Source organism: Perissodus microlepis, chromosome 11 (genome assembly GCF_051167445.1).
Source record: "Perissodus microlepis isolate ML-2025 ecotype Zambia chromosome 11, ASM5116744v1, whole genome shotgun sequence".
NCBI classification, from domain to species: Eukaryota; Metazoa; Chordata; class Actinopteri; order Cichliformes; family Cichlidae; genus Perissodus; species Perissodus microlepis.
The window spans coordinates 13,472,105-13,497,596 of NC_140471.1; the positions used below are offsets into that span (position 1 = coordinate 13,472,105).

The 25,492-nt window shown below is 38.9% G+C and overlaps 1 protein-coding gene across 3 annotated transcripts; it reads right to left on the minus strand.

Moving 5' to 3' along the window:
• Positions 1–279: 279 nt before the first annotated feature.
• mroh1 (maestro heat-like repeat family member 1) lies at positions 280–24,916 on the minus strand. Of its 3 annotated transcripts, XM_084943602.1 has the most exons (46): positions 24,751–24,916; positions 23,988–24,091; positions 22,886–22,988; positions 22,598–22,743; positions 21,708–21,839; positions 21,158–21,320; positions 20,277–20,375; positions 19,965–20,116; positions 19,495–19,635; positions 19,209–19,301; positions 17,936–18,014; positions 17,510–17,623; positions 17,218–17,291; positions 16,903–17,025; positions 16,296–16,403; positions 15,908–16,052; positions 15,667–15,707; positions 15,054–15,195; positions 14,769–14,821; positions 14,438–14,545; positions 13,619–13,738; positions 13,383–13,505; positions 12,595–12,741; positions 11,898–11,924; positions 10,524–10,646; positions 10,346–10,425; positions 9,872–10,013; positions 9,641–9,736; positions 8,498–8,602; positions 8,260–8,395; positions 7,935–8,047; positions 7,572–7,724; positions 6,462–6,518; positions 6,080–6,177; positions 5,764–5,929; positions 5,361–5,530; positions 5,117–5,254; positions 4,857–4,971; positions 4,539–4,685; positions 4,390–4,456; positions 4,127–4,248; positions 3,568–3,717; positions 3,309–3,443; positions 3,010–3,112; positions 2,769–2,834; positions 280–2,682 (listed from the first exon to the last, which is right to left on the minus strand). In XM_084943602.1, exons 3-46 carry the CDS (start codon positions 22,905–22,907, stop codon positions 2,606–2,608), a joined length of 4,911 nt encoding a protein of 1,636 aa, XP_084799728.1. In that variant the 5' UTR covers positions 22,908–22,988; positions 23,988–24,091; positions 24,751–24,916; the 3' UTR covers positions 280–2,605. The 3 variants fall into 3 exon arrangements, with proteins under 3 accessions (XP_084799728.1, XP_084799727.1, XP_084799729.1); XM_084943601.1 differs by lacking the exon at positions 23,988–24,091; XM_084943603.1 differs by lacking the exons at positions 11,898–11,924; positions 23,988–24,091.
• Between the last annotated feature and the right edge of the window lie 576 nt (positions 24,917–25,492).

Here is a 25,492-nt window from a genome sequence, read left to right on the forward strand (position 1 = left end):
TCTAACAGTTTCCTGCATGATTACGGTGAGTACACCTATGTCACACATATGAAATAAGAATTTCAGCTAAAATTTCTCTTTATTAAAAAATGGTGGCATGTGTTATCTGCATACAGGATGAAAATGTCTCTTTATATAGACAGGTGGGTATCTGCTGGTCTCTTAGCTGAGATTTATCCATCCAGTCTCGTTCAAAGTCTTGAACTCGGTTGATCTGCTGTAGTAAGAGTATAAGTCATTTTGAAAAAGGTATTTAAAAAAAAAATACAAAATGACCAGTTATGTTATAATGGGTCTGTTTATTTATTCGTTTTAGATGCACTGATTACCATCATCCTCACACACACTGTTGAAAACAGACATGCACACATTCACGCTCCAACACGCAGACACATTTGAAATAATCACCATCTGACATTCAGAACATGTTAAAAATCAGGAAGACATGAAACAATCAATATCAGTGGTACAAAGTTTACAACAACAGAACAATACCAACTACCCTAAACCGAGCCATAGTGTTAGAAAGTGCAGGAGGCCATGAGTCCCTGTTTGTAGGGCTAACAAAAACAGATCCAGGAGCAGCTTATGTATGCGATTAATACATTTATAGTGTGAATGTGAGTATTAAGATTGTTCAAGTGCAAAACTAAACAGGGAAAAATAAAGAAGACTTGTGATGCTGAACTTTGGAAGAAAATTAGCAGAGGTTTGCCGGCCAGTTCCCCAAACAGGAACCGCACAGCAGGGCTTAAAAGTGCAACGGAAATATCAGAGGTAAACTTTACAACAAACGATGCATCGCTATCACCTTAATCAGAGTTTTTGGAAATTTCTGCCCCAAAATCGATTTGAATGTGGATGCACAACATATAATTTTCGATTTATTGTCTTTGAGCACATTGATTGGAGACATAAATACTAAGGTCCCGTGTTCAACTCATTCTCGTATAAGACACTGCTCACACACATATTTACACGCACACCCACATCAGTACCTAAAAGCACACAAATAGAGGCAACAACTGTAAAACTAAACAAGGATCAAGTGCTTTCGAAGCTAGAATAAAGGAAAATCATTAACGGCATTGCTACAATATAATGAGGCTGTAGATATTTGGCATTGGTTTCATCACGTTTAACTGGACTGTTTGACAAAGCAACACTAGGTTAGTAACCTTTTATTGGCTACAATTGTCTTTTTGACAATTATTAATTGGAATTGAGTTAGTTTTCTGAATAATGTGACACCTCTCAACGTTATGGATTGATATGATTTTGGCTGGTGTGTTTATGAGGGTTAACACAGGAGGTTTGGCAAAGATTTTTTTTTCAGGCGATTAGCGTGTACGCGTGAGATTAATGTGAAGTTCACGTGAAATTAAAAACAAAATTAACCATATGCTAATAAAACAAGACAATCAAAGCAGTTTTAAAAGCCTCGGCTGAAGACATGACTCTTACAGCTGCAGAGATGGCAGTGTTACAAACAGCATCATTAAACAGTGACGGTGAGCCTGGCACCCAGTTACCATGCCAGTTCCCATTACTGAGCTTGAGTCCTGCTGGTTATAGAAACACTAACAGCTACTGGCTGGTTACTGGTGGCTGATTTAGTGGCTAAATGATATGGATTAATTACTCACATCCTCCAGACACACTGTCAACCCTTCAAATCTGATCTGCTCCAGCTCTCGTGCATTTATTTTTATTTTATGCTTCACTTTAAGACATCCACGTGGAACTACGAATCTAATCGATCTAAGCACGTTTCACAGGGTCTTCACTGAGGGCAGGGAAACAGCTCAGCAGTGGCTAAAGATTCAAAAGGTGAGGGGGAGGGTGGGGTCTTTAGTACACCAAAACCAAGCTCACTAAACTGCAACTACCTGTAACGGAGATTTTCTGGAACTAAACTCCACATTCACTGACATGGTCACAAAATGCTGCCATGACTACACACACACACACACACACACTAGCTACCAACCACGCTCACGTGAACTAGTCATGTACTTCAAATGTGCAACTTTCACTTGCTCATATATATCTGTATTCAAAGAAACTATATTTATTCTAAAAAAGTTTTACTCAAGTTTAAATGTATTTTCATGTTCGCATTAGAAACTTCACGTATAATATATTGATCGAGAGAACACAGTGTATCTCGTTGTCACTGTCACACTGACAGGATGCTACAGATGAGGTCTATCTGTAAAGAGCAGCACAGTCCTGGGTCACTAAAATACCGTTAAGAATCAACTCTTCCTTCAAGTACCAGAGTAAAAGGTGAGAGGGGCTAAATTAAGACTATAAGAGCTAAATGCATCTGCGTGTGTGTGTGTGTGTGTGTGTGTGTGTGACTGAGTGTTTTTAGTTTTCATTGGCATGATCATGTGACCGTTTGGTTTCGTACTCCTCACTTCTTCCTCTTTGGTCCCTGTTCTGGTTTTAATGAAAGTCTGCAGTTTTGGATAATTTGAGAATGACTGCACACTGGAACACAGAGTGCTGAATATTTAAAAAAAAATTAAATTACTATCTATACTGATCGACCACTGATGTGTAAAGGAATTACTAGTATTTGTATATAGGGGTGTGTGTGTCAGTGGAAGTGTCCCATGGCTTCAGCAGCCTTCACTCTCACAACAGGATCTGGATCTTGAAGCAGCATCACCAAACCTGTAAATGAACGCACACAAATATTAAAACCAGCAAACAAACAGAATGAGATCAGAGAGGAAATGAAGGGATTTTTTTCACTTCACCTTTAGTGATGGTGCCCATGTTGAGGTGGGAGTGATGCTCCTCTTGAAGATTTCCCAGCATGAACCCTGATGATGGATACATTATCATCATCATCATCATCATCATCACCACCACATGTCGTCTGTAAACTATCATACTGTAACCTAACTGACACAGAGGCTGGTTTTCATTTGACACTTCATGCTTATTGATAGAACTTCAGTTTATAATATGGAGTGATCTTTTAAAGTGCAGTGATACCTATAAACATGGCAGCTCCTGCTCTGACCTCAGGCCAGTTACTCTTGAAGAATTGGATGACTGAAATGTGGTAGAAGTTCAGCATGCCAGGAAAGTCCTGAATCTACAACCCACAAAACACACAATAAGTATCACAAACAAGCATCTAGGAAGTGCTTCAATATTATCATTTATTGTAACTTTGTGGTGAGAAAAGCAAACATCAGGACAGAAAGCTGACAAAATCTAAATCAAACTAACAGTTTGAATTTATCTCCCCACATTTATACAAGCTTAACTCAGACTGTCTCTCAGCTCACCAGGTATTTTGTGAGGTCGTTGATGAATTCTCCGTAGTGCAAGCTCTTATCTTCATGTAGGTGGTTCTGAAACATGGCTGTGATCTGTTCTGATCCCACTACAGGAGCACACACTCGCATCGCATACTTACACGCCTAAACAAACAAACAAATCCACTTTTACATGACAGCATATAACAGTTCACCCTCTAGTACTAAAGTGTATCTGCAATAAGAGAGAAAGCTGCTGTCACATTTTGTGTGTGCTTTTCAACTTTACCTTAACCACCTCCGGGTTTGGATCAACCAGGTGTAACAGCAGGCTGACCAGAACATTGTGGATCTGGTCTTTGAACACTTGCTCTCCTGAGCCAAACATGGACAGGTTACCCATGAGATGGATGGAAGCACAGCGGATGTCATCGTTCTCCTGGTTGAGAGTCAGAAGCTGCACTTAGCATTTTATCTAGACAACTGGAGAAAGTGCATTGCCTGTTTCATCGTCTCATGTAGGTTGGAATGGGAAATTTCACTTTATTAGGTACACAGGTGTAGGCAGGTACACAGGTGTGCCTACAAAAAGGGCCCTGTTAGTAGGCACACCTGCTGAAAAGCCACAAACATACAGGTGTGTCTCTAATAAAGCCTCCTTGTGTCTGATTATTTAAAAAGTCATCTTCTCACAGGACTGAACAAAGCTTGAGGAATCTAACTGACCTCAGATGTGAATGAACTTTAAAAAAAAGCTAAAGTAAGAATTATTGATATAAAATACAACAAAATGTTACTTTATTTAGATTAATAACATGATACAGGACATATATAAAGACCAAACTTACACTTTCCAAGAAAGGTTTAATCTTCATGAAGATGTAGACCGCGAGTAGGTGAACGTTTTTCTTGTCAAGGTGGACAAGAACTTTAGACAAGCCTGACATGGCCTCAAGTGTGATCAGTTTTCCTGTTTCAGTTTTATATAGAAAAAAGAGAGAGATCTGATTTATGACTGTACCATGTACGCTTTAAGAAACACTGCAGTGAATTAGATACAAATGTTTATTAGCGTTACCTTTTTTCACTTGTAACTCTGCTGTTGACTTACCTGGATCATCTTTCTCCTCCATTCCTGAACTCATGGCTGCCAGCAGCTCCTTGGCATATTTATTCACCTGATATGAAAGTTACACAGAGAAAGCTGTGAGTGTCGTAACAGTTAGGGTGACTGAGTGTGAGTGCTGTGAGTGTGCGTACCTTTTCAGGTGAGCCCACGGCTATGTTCCCCAGCCCTCGCACAGACAACATGCGGACCGTGCAGCATGGATCTGATATCCTCTCCATCATGTTGTTCATTAACACATCTACTAACATCAGCTCTGTCACCACATGATGGTTCAACAGCTGGAGTCACAAGATAAGACCGTGACAAAAGACATAAAATAAATAAAAAACATTATTTTATTGTTGTTCTCCTGCTGCTGGCCAATGAAGCTGCCAAAGATACTCATTTAGTCATTTGTAATGTAGATATAACGATAAGAATTGGAGGCATGTAATCACTGGGTTTATCACCTCAGAAAAGAAAGCAGTGACAGTGATTCGCTGGCATTCATAGATATTGTTCAGTAATGGACACAGACACTCCACGATTGCAGGCAATCTGGGACCAGCATGCTTAGCCATCGCCCTAAGGACAAGGCAAACAAACGCTTGTTTACAAAGACACCATAGTACATTTAGAGCACATTTAAATTAACATTTTAACTCCTAATAAGACAGTGTTTGGATAAAATGCAAAACAAGGGCATAGTGTTTCCACTATGTATCTGTACCTTGCTAGCAGTGTCACTCCTTTAACATGTGTACTGGCTTCCTTCACTGCATCCCAGGCGTTATCCTCATCCAGTTTTTTCATCACCTCATCTAACTGGGCTCGTGCTAACAAAATTCTCAGCGCTTCAGCTGCTACCCTGGAAGAGAAGAAAGGATTGGATCCAAAAGTTCGCCCACAGAAACACCTGACATTCTAACTTGACAGAGATTTTATTTATTTTATACATAAAAAAAGATGAGTACCCTGCGACGTGGATGGAGGCAGTGTGTTTTGAGTTGCTGTCCTTTGGTGCTGAGACTCCGACGCTCGCTCCCAGTCGCACAGTGAGGCAGGAGAATAGCCGAGGGAAGAGACTGACCGCTGGCTCCTGACTCTGACCGTTTAATAACAGCTCCTTGAGACCGCATGTCATCTGAATGACAAAAGTCACACAACATTCACACCCATCAATTATCTATAGTAAATTTACCAAGTTTAAAAACAGCACCAGAAACTAAACACAAGCCAATTTCTTTGTACCTATGTACAAGTCTATACAACAGACTTTCATGATATTACTTTGAAAGTCAAGCACATGAGGGGGGTGTGTCCTGTGCACAACAATTGCATCTCAATTTAAATGTAGTGAGTCACTTTGTAACTTACAGCCAGTGGCTGATTAGTAGCCACCTTTGTTGTTCCTCCTCTCATCAATGACTCCTTCTTGTCTACGTAGGGTGCCATGATGCTAAGTTTCTCCATCACCATCTCCATGATCTGATTAGCTACAATGGGGTCTGCTCCCAAAGCCATCCACATCTCACTGATCCAGCTGCACGAACAAATACGCTTCATGTTCACACATGTCCCAGAAAACATCTGTTACAGCTAAAATATGAGCAATTCTTTCTTATATTAAGACAAAAAACAGCTGGCATGTGGTCATGCTGAGGAAGAGGATTTAAAGGTTCTTTATACTTACTTGTCATAAGGAAGTGGTTGGTTGACTAGTGTATTGATAACAGTCTGTAGATGCTGAGAAGCCAGGATAAGTACTGTTTGTCCCACTGCCACTCTCACCTGAACATAATACAATAAAACAGTTATTCTTAGCAAAGTGCATATAACCCCCTGATAAACCGAGTGAGTTCATTAAGTACCTGCAAGAACACAAAGTAAGAGAGTTGTGAAGTAAACGGCTCATCATTGCAAAATAGGGCTCAAAGGTATTCTTCTAATTTACTCTTTGTTATTTTAACATGGGGATAATAAGAAATCCTTTAAATTGTAAATGCTGATAATGCTCAATATATGAATAATTTAAGTGTGTGATATATGAATTGTGCATTCATGTTTGTCTTTACCTGGTCCTCTGTGACGCTCTGCAGACGCACATGCAGCACCTCCAGCATCTCTGGGACCTACATACACACCAAACAACACAGAAACAAACAAACGCTGTGTTTGGTGATCCAGCAGGACAGCAGCAGGTAAAGCACTTCACTGTTACAGTTACAAAACAATGTCTGTGAAGCTGGTTACATTTAGCAGGACTTTTGATTTGATGTCATCTGTACGGCCATCAAGATCATTTTAGACAAACACAATCTAACTAAACCAGTAACAGTTGTACTTTCCATGTCCTGGTTAATTCTCAGAAATATTTCAGCAATATTTCTGGGATGTCTTGACCTAACAGGCCTCTACAGGTCACACCAGATCATGTGAATCAGGTCAGAGCTAAGAGGCTCAAAAAAGTGGAATTTCCTCCTTTCTTTGTCTTTTTTTTTGTAAACCACTTTGCTGTTTAATTCTGTTCTGAATTTATTGCTGACTCATTGATTCAAAGATTTCTTGGCCCTTGGGTTGCAAAGCAGCCAATCTTTTTTGGGGGGTGTTTCCCTTTTTCTTTTCTTTCTCTCTCTTTTTTTTTTTTAAAATGTAGTTTGAAACATCTGAGTGGTCTTTTTTAAAAAAAAAACAACTTTCCCCTTCATTAGGAGTTTTCCCGATCAGTGTTTTTTATGAATACATGAACAAAGACTTTAACAAGGTTTAAAGATTTATAGTGCTGTTTTGCTGTTTTTTGCGGCCCTTTGGTCTTCTTCAACTCCCAAGACTGAGTGTTATTCCCTTTGATGTTTGAAGGACGCCTACTCCCAGGAGAGTAGCAGTAGTCTTAAATTTTATTCACTTGTAGACAATTAGTTCTTTTCGCGGGCTGAATAACATCCAGATCTTTAGAAGTGCTTGTTGCTTTGTTGTTGCTTTTCCCTGCTTGGTGGATCGCTCAAATGCCTCTTCTTAAGGTTCTGTGAAAGCTATCCCCCAAATTTGTGAGTAGGCAAATGTTGTATACATTTATTTATAAGGAAATGTCAGTGATTCCAGATATTTCTCTTTTGCAACTTTATATCATATGCAATGACTGTACAGGCATAAGAAAATGCAACTAAAGGCAGTCTGTGTGTTACCATATCTTGTAGTCCGCCTCCTCTGTTCTTGAGCAGAGTATTCAGAATGACAGTTGAAGCTCGGCAGCAGTTTGCCTGGCTGTCGACGAGCCCTTCAAACAGCATGAACACCAATGTCGTCAGCTGCTGCTGAGGCAGACGCTTACTCATCACCTGATTTCATGCAGGGAAAGATGCAGTTACACACACACACACTGCGCATCTACATTATGGTGGACAGAGTGTGACAGACTATACACATTACAACAGATAACTGCACAAACATATCGTTGAGTGTCATACTAAAAGATAAAAATCCCCACTGGCAAGAAAACAAGTATTGAGCACGAGCAATAAAGCAGTTTGCAGCTCTCCTGCGCGTACCTTGGTAAGGTCTGAGCAGGTCTTGTACAGAACTGAGTGGTCAGGGTTCTCCAGCCGATCCTTTAACGACAGCAGAGAGTCCACAGATTCATCCTTATAATCCAAAGAGAATCCTAGGAACAGGGATAGAAATATTTAAATAAGTTTTACAATGACAATAATTATTCACAGTTCAACTCCAGATTATCCAACCCCTGCTCCTTTTATAAACTAATTACAAAATAACAGACAGGGTCTCATCATTGCCTCCTTACCTTTCCCCACTTTATGACATGGTACTTCCTTAAAACAATGTATAAAATGTCAAAGCATTACATGACTGTACCTTCATATCGAAGTTGTATATAAAGGAGTGTGTGTATGCACTCGACGGCAGCAGCGCGTACGGCAGGGACAGGGTCCGAACAGCGTGGAGACAGGCGGCCCAGCAGAGCTCCAAGGTTGTGGAAAGACACCATGTTCTACACAAAGTTTTGAGTTGTTAAATGGTAATTACACGATTATCCATTGAATTATAAAAACATTTTGTCACCAATATATCTGCCCTATGTTTTTGTGTGTACCTTGACAGTCAGGTTATCCAGGTAGTAAGCCAGTATGTGAGCTGTGGCTGTGATAGCTCGCTCCCTCTCGTGGTCCTGACCAGAACTCAACCATGATTCAATGTGCTGCACAAGGAAGTCACATCAAGAAGCGCAGGTTACATACACTATTGTAAATGGTATGGTAAATGGCCTGTATTTGTATAGTGCTTTACTTTGTCCCTAAGGACCCCAAAGAGCTTTACACGTACACTACGATATGATACTGGCATGTTAAAGTCAATCATTACTGTATGGCAGTCTACAATACTTAAAGATTTTTATAAAGTTATTTGTGGAACTGGAGTAGTGAGCAGGACTGACAGAAACTAAAATTAAAAGCAGAGAAAGAGAGCAATTTGTATCATGCACTTAAAACCAGAAATAAATACTTCTCATAGCTGGATTTTTACTAGTGCTAGAATCACCAGATACCCAATGATACAATATTGTCACTATACTTCACTCACAATATAATATTATTGTACTTTTGACATATGCTGAATATATTCAAAAGCATATTTTGCAATTCATTTTTCAGTTTAAAAAGGTGATTTGTCTTCAAAGTTAAACTATTTCAGTATTTGTTTTACTCTATAAGATGAAGTTATTGCACTTATTATTTTTTTGCGCTTTAAATGAGATTATTAAGCAGATCCTGCTTTAGACCCTTCACTAAAACCTGCTGTCAATGCTGGAGTGTGAGGAGGCTGCTGTGACTGAGCCATCAGCTTGCTTTGAAGTAGGAGCTAGCTTTAGTCGAGCTAAGTGTGTCCAGTGTTGGACAGTTTCTCACTTGCATTAAACTGAGTCAACATTATGTCAGGATGATGGTAAGAGAGTATTTAAATTATTTTTCTAATAGAAGTATTATTTATTTAATAGAATATTGATATTTTGTTTCCCTGTATTGATCTATTATCACCATGTAAAACACTGTGATACTATTCTGTATTGATTTTATTCCCCATTCTTCTACTGCTCGACCAAAACTAGTAGTAAAGATTTTCATTAGCCCCTTAATCTTATGACAAAATGACCTCATTTATTTTTTAAAAATTAAATAAATAACATATTGAATAGCCAAGTGAAAACAAGAGCATTTGCTGAAGCGGCAGGCTTCACCTTAAAGACATTCTGTAAACCGTCGGGTGTTGGATCTTTAGCCAATACGCTCTTCAGCAGCTCCTGCAGAGCAGCCAGCGTGTCTTTGTACAGCGCCTGTAGAGATCCACCAGAATATATTGGACTGACAGCATTTAAAATACTTGGCTACAATGACAGACAAAGTTTGCTATAAAGATCAGAGGTGGTACAAACACAAAGTACAGCAGATCTCAGTCTACCTCACTTCACCTTTCTCTGCTTGGGGTCGAGCGGCTCCTCTTCTTTAGTTTTCTCTGGAGTGTTCGTCTCAGCTGGCAGACAGAACACACTGTTGATACACACCTTTAGCAAGTCAAAGTTCTCATTCTCGCTCATCGGAGGGTCCAGTGGACTGAGGCATTAAGGTCAAAGATAAAACACTGGGCGATGACAGAGCTTCAGTCACTGATGATTCATTTCACGTCAGCAAAGTGCTGCCTCGTATTTGTCTTCTGTTGACTTTGAGTTCTGTGGTTATCATTTAAGTCTGCGAAAGGAAGTCACCCCAAATCAAAGTTTTACAGTTCATTCAGTGCAAACAGTAAGATTAACTACTACAAACACTCATTTATTAGTAAGCGCTCTGTACACATATTCAGTAGCTGTTAGTCTCTATTATTAAGGGACTTAATTTCTGTCATATTACTTTGCAAAGTTCAGTTTCTTCACTGAAGTGAAGGATACATAAGGTTGGCACACGTGCTCATCACAAGCTGGCGTACTGGAGTCCTCAGTGCATCAGCTTGCTCTGCCTTAATGAAGTCCTGACCAGTGAGAGAAAAAAAAAGCCAAGAAAATGTCTGCTGTTCTTACTGTCTGCAATTACTGTGTAACAAGAAGCTGGCCCTTAATTTCCACTGACCAGCATAACAGTAATGAGCTCCTGCTTGCGAGAGAAGATGTAGCCCTGTTTCTTCACACACTCACTGATGGCTTTGGCTATGAGGCCAACACTCTGGATCAAACTGAGCTTCATAGTCAGGTCCTGTATTGGGAAAATGCAGAGATGAGGGTGCACAAAATAAAGAAAGACAAATGACGCACAAAGACATATAAAAAAAACAACAAAAAAAAACAAAGAGAGAAAATGATTCAGGTCAAGAGGCAGTCTCTGTTACAAGATGCACTGCAAACCTGTTTTAGCAGACACAACGCTACACAAAGCTTAGTAAAAATAAACAATAAAATACATATAATAATAAATCAGTCAGCTAATTAATTAAATCAATCCAACATGTATATTGCAGATTGATCCTCCATGCCTATGGATGGAAAGAAATGTGAGGTGATCAGTAGAACAACACAACATCTGCAAGCTCTGATCAGTAAGACATAAAAGGCGTTCACACAGCGTGCGAGTCACCAGTGAGTAATGTAACAGCAATCAACCTTTAAGCAAATAAGGCAAAAAGAAAGAAAGAGTAGAGCTTATAGTGAAGAACAGAGAGACGGACCTGAAGGTGTTATTTATGAATGTCACCCTGACTAGAACAATGCCGTAAACACAGCTGTTTCTTTGCCCCAAATGATTATAATCACAAGACAAAATGTTAACAGCTTAACAGCACACACATAATACAATATTGTCGTAAACCTGAATATCACTTAGTAAGGACTAATGTAAGAGAGGTGGTCTGCTAGTTTCTTATCATCTGCTCTTTGTAGCTGAGAGCCGACAACAAAAGATAAAAACATCTTTCAAGCTTTCCTGAAGTGAGTGTGTGAGATATTTTCAGTGATGCATCACTTTGAAGCTACATTTCCCAGAAGTACACCACGGTCCCTTATTGCATTAAGAAGCGATGCTCAATATGGTTTCCGACGGTTCAACAACCAAATTTGGCTGGGATATATTTTAGTCTCATTGCTATTACGTGATTGTAAAAAAGTTTTAAATTGCATTTTAAAAATCAACATGAACTCCACCACCACACTGGAAACATGTTAGTCATTGATCATACATGAATGCCTTCAGAGGACAGTCTGGTGCTCTTGCACCGTGAAACTTCACATGTATGCAGTGAAGCTGGGTTGAAGCATAATGAAAAGGCTGTTTTACTGCACAGCGCTCTCAAATTGAAGACTTTCATGTATGATTTTAGTGACAATATCACCAAAAGTATGCAGATTTTATGCAGAAATATATTAAGAAAGGAGGGTGAGATCAAACTGAAGAAAGAGGAAATGTTAACTAGCAAGGATTAAAGACAAAGCTCCTGGATTCCTGTGACGATACCTTTGTCTCTACTTTAATCCCCAGAACCTGCATAAAGAAAAGGTGATAAGGAATGAGCTCACATACAAACACAGCCCTGATTCCTGCAGGATTCAGTCAAATAAAATGTTCATCAATAAGCTGTTAAAATTAAGAGTTTCCTTGTTCACTGCCTGTAGCATCAGACCTGGATCTTAGCTCAGTTTGCTGTTTTTTTTTTTTCTCATGAACTGTCTGATCACCTAAGTCAGCGGTCCCCAACCTTTTTTGCACCACAGACCCGTTTAATGTCAGACAATATTTTCACAGACTGGCCTTTAAGGTGTTGCGGATAAATACAACAAAATAAAATGATACAACCAAGACAAAAACTGTGGTATTTTGTAAATATAATAATAAAAGGCAAATTCACTGTGTAATTGTGTAACTTCATTAGCAGCGTCCACCTGAAATGCGCCAACAGCATTCAGAGTAACATCCTCCTCTCTGCCCCTTAATGCTCTCTGGTCACTATGGTAATGCGTAAATATTTCTTTCAAATATATACACCTGAGCCTCAACTCTCGCGGCCCGGACCAGACGACTCACAGACCGGTCCCTGGCCCGGGGGTTGGGGACCGCTGACCTAAGTGATGCAGGAGTCTGTGACACCCAGCAACACCATCTCAAACAATGGCAAACTACTAAATCACAGGACTGTTTCTCAGTGTTTCCATACCTTGGTGTTGAAATGTTTACTGATGCAGCGGAGGATGTCCTGATCAATGCGGTTCAGAATCTTTTCTGGAGGGGCGTTCGCAGCCACTTGACCGTAGCACAGGATTAATGTGCTTTTCACCTTCTCCACCTCGACATCATTACGCTCCTGAGGTTAGAGAAGAAAGGAATAAGTAGCTGTTTTAAAAAAAAAACAAAAAAAACCCAAAAACCCTGTACAATCAGTATTCATTTTGTTAACCAATAATTTTTGTAACATTTTTTCCTAATAAAAACAAGCTGACAAGCAAATAAAAAATAATGCTCGAGGACAAAAACGATGACGGGATGTGTTGCCACTTTTTGTCAACGAAAAAAAAAAAGATGAAAATATTCTGCAGAGACAAGATCCAATAAGAACTATCTAAGAGACAGGTGTACAGACGGGTGGGAATATGGAAGTGATCCAATCAGAAGTAATCTCTGATCTTAAATTAACATATGAGAGGAAGAGAAGAGTAGACATATGGACACATTTGATATTTCATGTCAAGGAAAATAAACAGTGTTGAGAAACTGTCACCAACAAAACTTGACACTCTTTCACACTTTATAATGTAGCCAACGTCAAATTTGGTCTCATATCTTATGATATTTAGCTAAAACTACAAGAATTTAGATTTTTTTTAGAATGAGATTTTGGTCAAAAGATTGTGACCAAAACTAAATCAAAATTTGCTGTCTAAATGAACACTGCTCTACATAAAATAAACATAAGGAAACTTGTTATTTGCACATTTTCCATCGTACTTTGAGCAGGTTAAAGATGCTCGGTGACTTCTTGAAGGCATCCGATTTTCCAAACTCATCCAGCTTGGCCAGAGTTCCCTCCAAGTGGCTATTTGCACACAGACCGACGCCCATTGCCACTCCCTGAGAGATGCAGATGACGGGAATTTAGAGTCAGACTATAAACCTGTGCAACAACATCAAAAGTGACATGAGTTTTGTATGAAAGAATATTGTCAGGTGACAGTTTCAGGTACCTCTCTTTCGACTGCATCATTGTGCCGAGCTGCGAGGAGAACTTCATGCAGCTGTTTTTTGACCAGGTCTTTATTGAAACAGTGTTGGAGAGTCACTCCTATACACCGATACAGGAAGCTCTAAAAAAAGGAAAAAAGGCTCATTATATAAATATCTAAGCAGCATTTTCATATCTTTCTCTCCTATAAGAGGAACATCTGTGATATCAATTATACTATACAAAATTTACTATTTAAGTTTTGTTTATTTTCAAGCTTCACCCTTGGTCAGGTGTAACTTTTCAACTTTCTGTATGCAATTAAAAAAATATATAAATAAATATAAATTTTATGTGTTCTGCTAAGCATTCATTATGTCTGCAGCAGATGACCAAATCAAATTATACCTTGCAATTGGATTTAAGAATGAAGAAATACTTGTGATTTTAAATATGATTCATAATATTAGCATGAAAAAAAAATGGGCCCATTTAGAAGAAAACAACTTGGTGATTTGGGTGAGATGATGAACGTTTGGCATCAGCTCTCATTGCACAGTCTTGCCAAAATATGCACAAGGAGTACCATGGGCATCATTTTAGTGCTAATGTGTGCTGTGTGAACTGTGGTCTCATATTTGTGATGGTAATCTTAGAATATTGCAGTTTTCTTCTCTTGGAAATTGCCAATTTTACTGTCAGAAATTCTGACGTTTTTCTTAGATTTATTACCACCCTCTACCTGCTCCATATTTTTCACTTCTAAATTAAGTTTGCTTTGAAGCCTTAGCAGCTCTGAACTGGTTGTTTAATAAACCTTTACTGTTAAAAAGGTACCTACCTTCTCCTCTAAGGCGTTGTTATATGTAGGAAGGTATCTGCTTGATTCAGCTGCCAACTGACATACCCACTTATCATCATCAAGTGCTGTCAGGGTTTTAGACAAGAGCTGTGGACAGTTTTAGCACCGTTAGGATGACTTTGATCAAATTAATTGACTTAAATGTTTTTTGACGAAGCAGGGATCATAACAGTCTAACTATATAAATAATCTCATAATGATGACAACCATCATTCACTCTCTTCCCAAATAAGTGGGACCATATGTTTGTTTTATTCAGCTGAAAATCATTAATGCATTTGAAGAGGGAATATTAAAAAACCCCACACACCTCCAGTAGCCTCTTGTCCCACTCCTTCTTATCCAGACTCTCTGCAGCGGACTCTGTTAAAACCAAAAACCACAGTCAGAAAGCTCTGGCAGCAGCATAGTGAAAAATACTGTGCATGAGGATGACACTCAAGGTGACGATCATCTTTACAAGAAAAAAAAAAAACAAGCATGAGAACTCCTGAAGGGCAAAAGTGCCAGTTTGTGTAACTACAGCAAAGCACATATATAGTATAATACAAATAAATGCATAAAATGATTACTGTATGTGCACATATTTTCATACCCTCTAGTACTGTAAGCAGTGGAGCTATTTCTTTGTCCCAGACTGCCTCAGCATTGGGGTGAATGTTAATACTGAGGATTTGGAGGAGAGAGAGGGACGGAGCGCCATGATCTCTGTTATTGAATGGAAAAGCTGCATTCACCTACAAAAACAGATACCTATCATTTATATCACAGATCACATAAAAGACAAACAATTGCAGCAAATCTGTATAACTTGGTCATTGCTCCATGGTAGGAGGAGCTAGAGAAAAAATGCAACTACAAAGAATTTGGGATTAAAAGCCATAGTGAGTGAAACAAACGCATGCATGCACACAAAAAACACACATACAGACTTAACTTTCACTCACAGTATGCATACAACACCCCATCATTATATGCAGATCACACACACACACACACACACACACACACGTCACTGGGGATTAAATTAGCATAATAAATCCATGCAGTCCTTTTTTCTTTTTTTTTGTTTAATTTTATTTTTTTTATTTTATTACAAAAATGTTGCTCCAGCCAATTATTAGATGGGATGCTTGGCAAGCCTTTATTTTAATACTGAAGATGCAAAAAGGGAATTAGGTTTAGCTGATGCATCTATATTTGCTTACCAGCAGTCTGATCATCAGTGTTTGTGGAGATGGTAGATTGACTAAAGGACAGAGATGAGACATGTTTAGCTTAAACTGATCATTCAGAACAAGAACAAGAAGAGACATAAGAACAAATTTCAATGCTTAAAGTTATTTATAATATTATTTTTTCCACTTCCACACACAACATTTCAACATAGACCCCTTACAGCACACTGCTTTCCACACTTTACATAAAGAAGTGTCTATAGCCATGTACCTTCCCGTGTAAAGTCGATTTTGAAGCTGGGCTCTTGGTTATTTTTCTTCTTGTTGCCCAGCACTATGAGACTTTTACAAAGAGGAGTAGTGGCATTGCTGTACGGTGAAGGGGTCAGATAATACAGCAACTTTGGCCACAGTACCTTCAAACAAGAAAACACACATGTTAAATATCACAGAAAAGTTCTTAAATGTAACACTTTTAACTGACTAGTAGTACAAATCAAATTTAACTGACCTACACTACTAGTCAGGGAAGTTTCACACATGCACAGCATAAAATAAAGACATAAGAAAAACTTGCTGCTAACACGGTTTCCTGAACAACACATGTTAATATATATACACAATATTTATCAGATCAGACTGGTAGAAAGGGTACATACATCGGCTAGTCGTCCAACAGTGGTAGTGAGGAGATGAAGGGTGTTGTCACACATTGACCTGAGTGACTCGTTAGTTACCTCCTCTGGATCTGTGGGCCTCTGACTCCGCTGAAGACACACAGAAAAGGGCACAGGTAGTAATACATATTTTACTTAAAAACATCTTCGCTGGTCCTTCTGTACAGTTCTTCCTTAATCTGGGGTGCTAAAGTCCTCAGGTTATCTGTGAGAGGACAGATGTTTCACATCTGCAGAATCTGTCATTTTCAGCTCCATATAGTTCATTAATCTTATAGACTTTAAGATAAAGTATTAAAGCTCATTTGTGAATTATGAATTGTGAATGATTATGAATATCAATTATGAATGTCTGGGCATTAATGGGCTTGTTTGCATGTCATCATTCATGTTTGCACCTTAGATTTTAATCACATAGAAAACAGAAAATGATATTTGTTTTTACTGTTACCATTTTGTACATGGTGTACATATATACAACAAAAAGTCACCATACTAACACACACACAGTACTGAAAATGCAACTAACAGCATGCAAATGCAAATCAGAAAAAAAAAAAGGGGGAAATGAACACAAAAGGAGTTGTACCTGATACGTGTCAGGTAAAGCACAATGTTGAACTATGAATCGAACCAGTAACTCTCCTCCCTCTAACTCCAAGTAGCCGTGATGAGCCATGGCACTGATCACTTGGACCACACGCTTCTTCACCTGGGAAACAATGACATCATTGTCTAAACAACTAAAAGCTTAAGGAAAAGAGTAAAACACAAGAACAAGAATATGTTCATCCATCTAACAGCATGATAGTCAAAACAAAAATAAAATAAAAAGGTGTGTGTGTGTGTGTGTGTGTGTGTGTGTGTGTGTGTGTGTGTGTGTGTGTGTGTACATGTGTGTTACCTTGTTGCTGTGGTCAGCCATCGGCTGTCTGATGCTGGCCAGAATCAGCAGCTTCTTGCTCTCCATAGTAGAAGCTGTAATGCACAGGTACTAATAAAGGTAAAGTCTTAAATAATCAAATGAATCAACATTTATATGCACACATAGATACATAAATACTATCATGTGATTTAGGTAAACTGAACAATTTGCTTCTTACTTGTCTTGAAATGTCTGTGTGCCGTAAAACAGGCAAGTGTGTGATCAGGGAATAGTGTGTGTCATGCTTGGAGCTGCTATTGTATTTCCTTACTGGAGGAGTTGATGAGGTGACGGAGGACAGCCAAGGAGCCCATCCTGCTTCTCTCATTACTGTTCTCCAACTTCTGAAGAACAAACATAACCAGGCGATCTGGGAAAGAGTTGGCTAAAGGGAGAGAATTAGAAGTTAAAAAAAAATTAAAATGTGAAATGCATAAATTGACACAGATGTAATAATCAGGTCAAAAAAGGCAAGCAAAGCAAGACAGAGGATAGGAGCAGTCCACAAACTGCCACAGTTAATGCAATTATCCTGTGGTGGAAACTGGGTCTGACACACTAATGCACATCTCATTACTGCTCTTGTGACTCTCTAGAGCTAAACCAGATAGAAAAGCTTGACGCAACCGGACAACATTCAGCTGTCACTTTGCACTCAACATCAACATAAGAAGAAAAATAAAAGTCAAATTAGTACCAATCAAACTGAAGCAGCGCAGGACCTCATTGTGGTTCTTGACAGTAGGAGGGTTACTGTAGTCAACAGGGGCAGACACCTGGTAGAAACAAGGGAAGAGCATCATGGTGTCTATTCTGGTGAGTTTTAGTTACATCAGGAAAATAATGGTAACTATAGATTAGATTATTTTAGATGTCATTAAAAATGGCTCACTATAACACAATTGTGCTACATGTCACATTATTCTAAATAATCTTAATATTTTTACCATTACCTTTATCCCTTGTATTAAAACAGCTGTGATAATAACAGCGTATGTGGTATTCAGCATGGATAAAATACAGTTTTCTAATTTGGTTTCTGTGGCTTTGGGTGTCATGGGTGCAGATGTGTGTTTGGATCAGTGACAGCCAGGAAATGTATATCTACCTAATACGAATGACTGCATTTGTATATTAAAAATGGGACTGATATAATTTTACATAACAAGGACTCTGCTCATAATCTACAAGTCAGTGTGCAAATCAAGCAGCTAAAGGCAATAAAATATTTGTATAAACACTCTCCTGCAGCTGTATCATATATAGGGATGATGGTGTTCTCCTGCTGCTGAAGAATGGGAGAATATTAACATGAGTTCATTTTTGCATGGACCAGTGTATTTTTGAAAACCATAATAAAAAAAAATTAACAGTCTGAGTAAGAGCTAATGACACATGGTCTGTTTTTACAGCACAAAGTCACATGTGTTTATTGTTTTTGAAAAGCTTCATGTGCCACCACTTTCCCACTTTGGGTACACTTCTCAGCTGAAAATAAGAACTGAAAATGTTGTAGGAACACATTCTTAACAGCAACATGTGCTTTTAAGCACCGTTAAATATTACATATATAAAATGGAGGAAAAAAAAATACAAAAGGAACTGTAACAGACACTGCTGCTGTAACATTATGCCATCACATCACGTAGTTGAGGTGAAATTTTGCAACACGCAGGCATCAGGCCAAGTGTCAGCTGAGTCACAAGGATGTGAAAATGTGTGACCTCAGTAACAGTTACAGTCATTTGATTCATCAAGTAAGAAAAGCAGCACAGATGAGCAATTCGCAAGAATTAACCCAGTCCATTCATTCACAGATTTGTGCTTTCAATACCATAAGTAGTTCAGCACCAAACAGAAATACTGAGACACAATTCTTCTAACCATTTGTTTCTCATCAATACACTACACAATCAATGATACCAATTTATTACCATGCAAAGAAGAAAAGAAATGCACTTAAAGTGTACCTGTTGGTGCAGTGCAAAGAGCAGAGCTTCCAGTTGTGCCTCCAGCACCCTGCTGCCCATGTTGACAGATGCATCTAGGACTTGGCACAGACTCTGTTTAGAAAAACAAAACAGGTACACACACGCAAAGGCTCAGACTCAGTTTAAGATGCACTTCTACTTAAAACCAGGACAGAGTTTAGAGATGCTCAGAGAGTGATGGTCCTCCATTTCCTTACATAACTTATACTTTCTACAAAAACCCATAATAAACAATCTCTACACTGATGCATCACACTGTGCCCACCTTGCTAATGATGTAGTGCTCATTGTTTTTCTTGTACAGGGACAGGATGGCAGGAACAAGTCTGGGAATCTGTTCCTCCAGTTTATCGCTGGCCATCAGATGACACATTGATCCCACCGCCTCAGCCACTGTCAGCCTCAACTGGAAGCCAAACAGATACAAAGAAAAGTCAGAATATGAGGTGATAGACTTTTTTTTTTTTGGAATTTCCCAATAAAACAGTGTCTCTCCAGGATAGGAGAGTAAATTACACCAAGTGTTCTCTCTGTGTATTTTTACAAGCTGAGAAAATTTAGCTTTTATCATTTATTTTTTTATTTGTCATTGCAGCTTTGGATGGCTTACTTCTGCTTCCTTAATGATTCAGCTTCCTTCAACAATGCCTCAACCCATGACTTCTTGCAAAATGTAGGTGGTTTTTCAGTTGTATAGTCCACTGCATTTCATATCATCTTGCACGATCAACCTACCTTGGGCTCTCTGCTTTGTAACCAGTTATTGAAGAGGATTTCAAAAGCAGCATAGATGTCACTGGAGAACGTGTCTTTTCTGACTGAAGGATCTGGAGCCTTGTCTAAGTTGGCCAGGTACTCCAAGATACTGTCGCTGAAATGAGACAGAGCTGCAGGGAGAGAAAAACAATAAAACAGGAAACAGAAAAGCCGTGTGACTGTAAAGAGCAGGGAAAGCAAACACACGAACATTGTGAAGCTGCACTTTTTGTTTGGTTTGTTCAGTCAAAATCTAAGAAACCACTGGAAAACAGGTCAGGTGGTTCTTACCAGAAGAGAAGACCCACTTTATGTTGTCCTGTTTTGCTATGCTCAGCATGGGTAACATGGTTCCCAGAATAGCATTCAGAAACGGCACCATACCATAAACTAGAGAACAGAACAGATTACACATTTATGGCACACTTACATTTCCCTCTTCCTCTATAACAGCAGTGAGACATACATTGGCATTATTTTTGCACTATGAGACTAATTTTTATACAATAATTCAAATGGATTTGTCTATCAGTTATTTGGCTGTTACCACAATAAGTGACACTCAGACATGAGTAGTTCAGACAACTCGGATTATTTTTCTTTTAAGTTATTCCAGATTTCATTTTTTGGAGTTTGGAGGAAAAAAAAAAAAAAAAAAAAACTTCATTCATGCCATAAAACACATGCTCAAATTCAAATGTAGGATTAGTAACGTCAGCCGCACTTTAAAGGCCCTTTAAAGGCTCTTTAAAGACTGACAAACTGTTTAACTACCTGACATGCTACTTTGGTAGCTGCCATACTCGGAGCACAGACACTGAAGTTCAGGGCTCTAAATAAGTTTTACTAATCCATTAGAAAAGTACACATCAGCTCAGAAGTTTTGAAAAATATCTTACTGCTGCCAATATGACTCCATACTTAGTGGAAAAAATGAGCCCTAATCATTTGTAGTCACAGAGTGCTCCTAAAAAACAGAGAGAAAGAAAAGAAAATCCTGGTCTTTGACCTGCAAGTGCTCTTACTGGACAGGTTTAACAGGTTCACCTTTTCTCAGCAACCGCTCAATTCCTTCCTTCTCAGCCAAAATCCTAACCTGGCCTGCATGTGGGCTTCCTTAAAGACAGACTGCACATTTTTCCTTTCATGTACACCAGTAAAAATGTCCTTACCATTTGAATCAGAGAGGTTGGCCAGTGTTTGAACTACAAAGAAGTGAGGCAGGACCCCTGGCTGGAACTTGCTTAGTATCTCCTCCATGATGTCATTGATGTGCTTATTACCCACCGCGACCAAGATATTACTGGCTGCCTGCTGCCAGTCTGGGATGACCTCCTGAATCAACCATGATGGCAGAACAACAATGAAGAGGATGTAAGAAAGGGACCACACGAAACGGTATGACTAAGACTTTTAAGATATCTTAATCAAAACTCAATCATGTAATGTCCACACTCTTAAAAAACACAAAAATCAATGATTAAAAGTAAATATTCTACCTTTGTCAAAGGAGCTTAGAAAGAAAAACATCTGGACTTCTTTAAGTTTCTTGAAGACGTTACTCCTCTCAGCTTCTTTAGCTCTAAAGAAGAAGAACTGAAGAAGCTTCTCGGATGAGAGGTGAAGGGTCCACTTAAAGAAGTCCAGATGCTTTTCTTTCCAAGCTCCTTAGACTACGATGACCTGGGTGACTGAGAACCTTCACAGACATAAATAATTTACCTTTGATCGAGTCATTTCATCTGAGGCCAGGGAGATAATACTCTTTATCCTGGAAGGACTGATCTCCTCTATCCTGCAGCTAACAATCAGCTCAATAGTCCGAAGAATCACAACTCTGTGGCTCACCACCAGCTACAGAAGAAAGATGAGATGAAGAAGAGGAAGATATGAAGAGGCGATATAAAAGCATGAAAAAAAAAAAGAGAGGACCACAGGCTGGTCTGTGATGGAATAACATCAGTCACTATGCCAATAAGCTCTCCGACCACACAGAAATCAGCCTTCATTTTGATGTCAGTACAAGCGTAAAATCTGATGACTGCATCTCCCAAAGCTGTGTTACCTTGTTGTCAAAATCTGTCCATAGAAAGGCAGAGCTTCCAAAATAGCCTTTGTGGTAGTTTCTGTTATAGTATATGTCTCCCTAAGCACATTTTAGCATGATGATACTGACGGATTAATAAGATGAAAACATTATCAGCCTCACTGACAAGGTCATTAACATAAAGGAGAACAGGAACACAATGGAGTGAAACAGGAAATTAAAATGCTACAGGAGCAGTTAATCTGAAACATAACAGCATGACTCTGTTTTCTGCTGAATGTCAGGGACTGCCTTTAGATAAGCAAAGAATATATCACTAAGAACATTTTACACCACCTAAATTAAAAAAAGCCAACTAATGAACTGAATGAAGTCAGTGGCTACAACGGTATCAAAAGTCTCTGCAGCTGTGTGCGGGGAAAAAAATGCAGAAAAACAGGCTCAAAATAGATTTAACAGTCCAAATTGCTTTTAAACATTAAACGACTTTGCAGTTGTTTTCTTAGTTACGTAATTATGGCTGACTTTCGTCTTCCTAAGGACTCTCACTATTCTGGGTTGTTACCTTAGGGTGTTTCAGGAGGTAGTCCTGACACATGGCCAATACTCGGTCTGGCTGCTGTTTTCCCAGAGTCAAAATAGACTTCCTGACTTGTTCCTGGACTTCTGAGTCTTTATCGGTGGCTGCATCAAGAAGAGCCAGGGTCACCTCTGAAAGGAAAACACAACCTCAGAAGCATATTGAAGCAGAAAAGGAGTAAACATAAGTGGATGGACAACATTTCAGAAACCTGAATTGACCAATGTCAAATACTTGTGGCTTAGCCTTCAGTAGAGAAGGGAAGAGACTCACGTTCAACATCCGTCTCATCCATGTTGGACAGCAAGGAGCTCTGGCTTCCTGGAGCCAGAGGCCAAAGAGGGGTTGTTTCTCCTGGGATACAGATGGGCTAGAGCTACCGAAGACAGTATACAGTATTTACAGTTAATACTGTTCTTAATATTGCCATTTTTTCATTGGAAATAAACTGCTGTTTTGACTTGGGAGCAACCAAAATCATTTAATTCATTTAAAATGTTCATACTACCATGCCAGTATGGATGTTCCTTTATCAAATATGTGCAGTAATGTATGCAAAAACATGACAACCAGGGTTTAAAGTGGGTTGGAACAATCTGAAATAGCATCCCACCGCCTTCAGTTAATGATTAATTACATCTGATAGAGAGGTTAGTGCATGTTACTATTGAGTGAGTTGTGCTTGCTTCCAGTGATGGCATGGAGACACTTGCTCAATAACAAGAAAACAATGACATCCCATGGTTCATTTACACCTTAAACACATCCCTTTTTCCTTTTCATCCCTGTGATGCAATTAATGGTGCTGATTTAAATGAGGTTTCACGGTAGTCTGCATCTAGTTAGTGCCACAGAAGAGGTAAGAAATGATTTTTAATGGGGAAGTATTGTAAAAAGTAACTTTAAAACAGCTCAACAAATATCAACAAATGCACAAACTATATCCGTGCAGTGTGTTGCAAAATACATCCGTGAGCTAAATGCTCAGTTGCTTTTTTTTCCCAGGGAGAGGAAAAAAAATGTTAACATGCATCACTGACATATGGAGAAAGATGCCAAAAAGAGGAGTTATTTATTTTTAAAGAATGGGATTTTCACATGCTGAGCAGTCTCTGAGTTTTAAATCAGATACTGGATTATGCATGATGTGTTGCTGAATTATGTTTTTGCCTAACATTTTGCAAATGCTTACATGAAAATACGGCACTAGGCAGTTTAGTGCATGCTACACTGGTTAGTTTGCAGTATTGTTATCAAGTTTACAGAGAATTAGTATGTTGAACTGAATATATCTTGGGTACTGCTAATGGGTTACATGAGTTTATATTTAAGGTGATTAAGTTGATGCTGAGTAGACTCATTCACTGAATTCTACCTTTTACTGTCTTAACATCTGCTTATATCTTGCTGAATTCAGGTGGTTAAATCCATAAAGAGCAGGGAATATCGGAGCAGCATGGCAGTTCAGCTGATCACAATCTGCAGACAAAGAAACATCTACTGGACATCACACAACACATTTTTATGTAACTTACTTCTAACTCACAGTAATTATTTGGCCCTGCTGCAGCCAATCTTTGTGCCTTCACCTGCCAAATCTCAGTTTAACCTCTGATTACAACAACTCATGTAGACACAGGGAACCTGCGGGAAGCTACCTGAGAGCAGACAGTTGATTGTGACCTCTGTGACAAGTTCACACTGAGACACGCTAACACCTATTAATGAGTTTAAGGCTGTATTCAACCAAAAACTGCCACTATCCGGTCAATAGGACTTAACTTTTTATCAGTCCGCCACACCTGCTGTGCTAAAGGGTTAACATAACCATCAACTGAATCGTTGCTAGCTCGTTCAGTCATTTATTGTAATTTTACGTTGATTATACCATAAAGAACGATGACATTGCAAGAAAACACACCGTGTGGGCTAAGCTAAGTAGAGTGCCTGAAGTGAAGCCATTTATAGATGAGTGAACTGTTAAACCTTTAGCTTTTACCTGCTTTGGTGGTGATGCTGCTGTCGCAACCTACTCAAGAGTCATTAGTGTGCTAACCTAGCAGCAGCTGCTGCTACGGAAGAGCTACTAGCCTTCTTAATGAAGCAAAACAGCGGCCTTTCTAATATGGCTAACTTACCAGCCGAGGGTCTGCCAAACAATAATCTCTCACCCCACGGTCAAGTCTTATCTTGGTTTAAAAAACAGGCTTGCGTATCCGTGTCACAGTTGACGTTAGCGCCTGACTAAAGACTGCAGGTGTAAACACGCTTGGTCATGTGCTTTCAGTCAGCAGGAACGCATCAGGCAGGGGGCGTGGCTAGCGTGCAGACCTGAAACACATAGAGCTGCCACCATCACTGCTACCGAGAGGTATCGAGACTTTGACTTGCTCAAGTGCGTCATCAAATTAGTATTTATTTCTGTTGGGTAAACTGAGTACCTCATCATAATTCATTATTTTAGGTTTGTAAAAACGGCTAAAAAAAAGTAAAAACGGCTAAAAAAAGATAAAGTGGATGTGGGTGTTTGATGTGATTTAGTCAAAGAAAAACATTCAAGCGTAAGTGTGAGTGTAAATGGTGCACAAACGCAATTTTAACGTACTAACAGTACTAATAGAACAAATCTCCAAACTGTAATGGAGTTGTGGTTATGAATTAAAAAAAAAAGGGTATGATCCTTTTATAGACGAAAAGTCTGTCAATAAAGATTGATTCATTGATTGATTGAATCATTGATTGATTGATAAAGTAGATGTTTTTTCTAACTATAGATTTAATATTTATGTCTTTTAGGACTCTAACAAGGGTTACTGGGGAAAAGACCACATTATTTCATCAAACAATAAAACTACAAATTCCAATCTTGACTTGGTTACT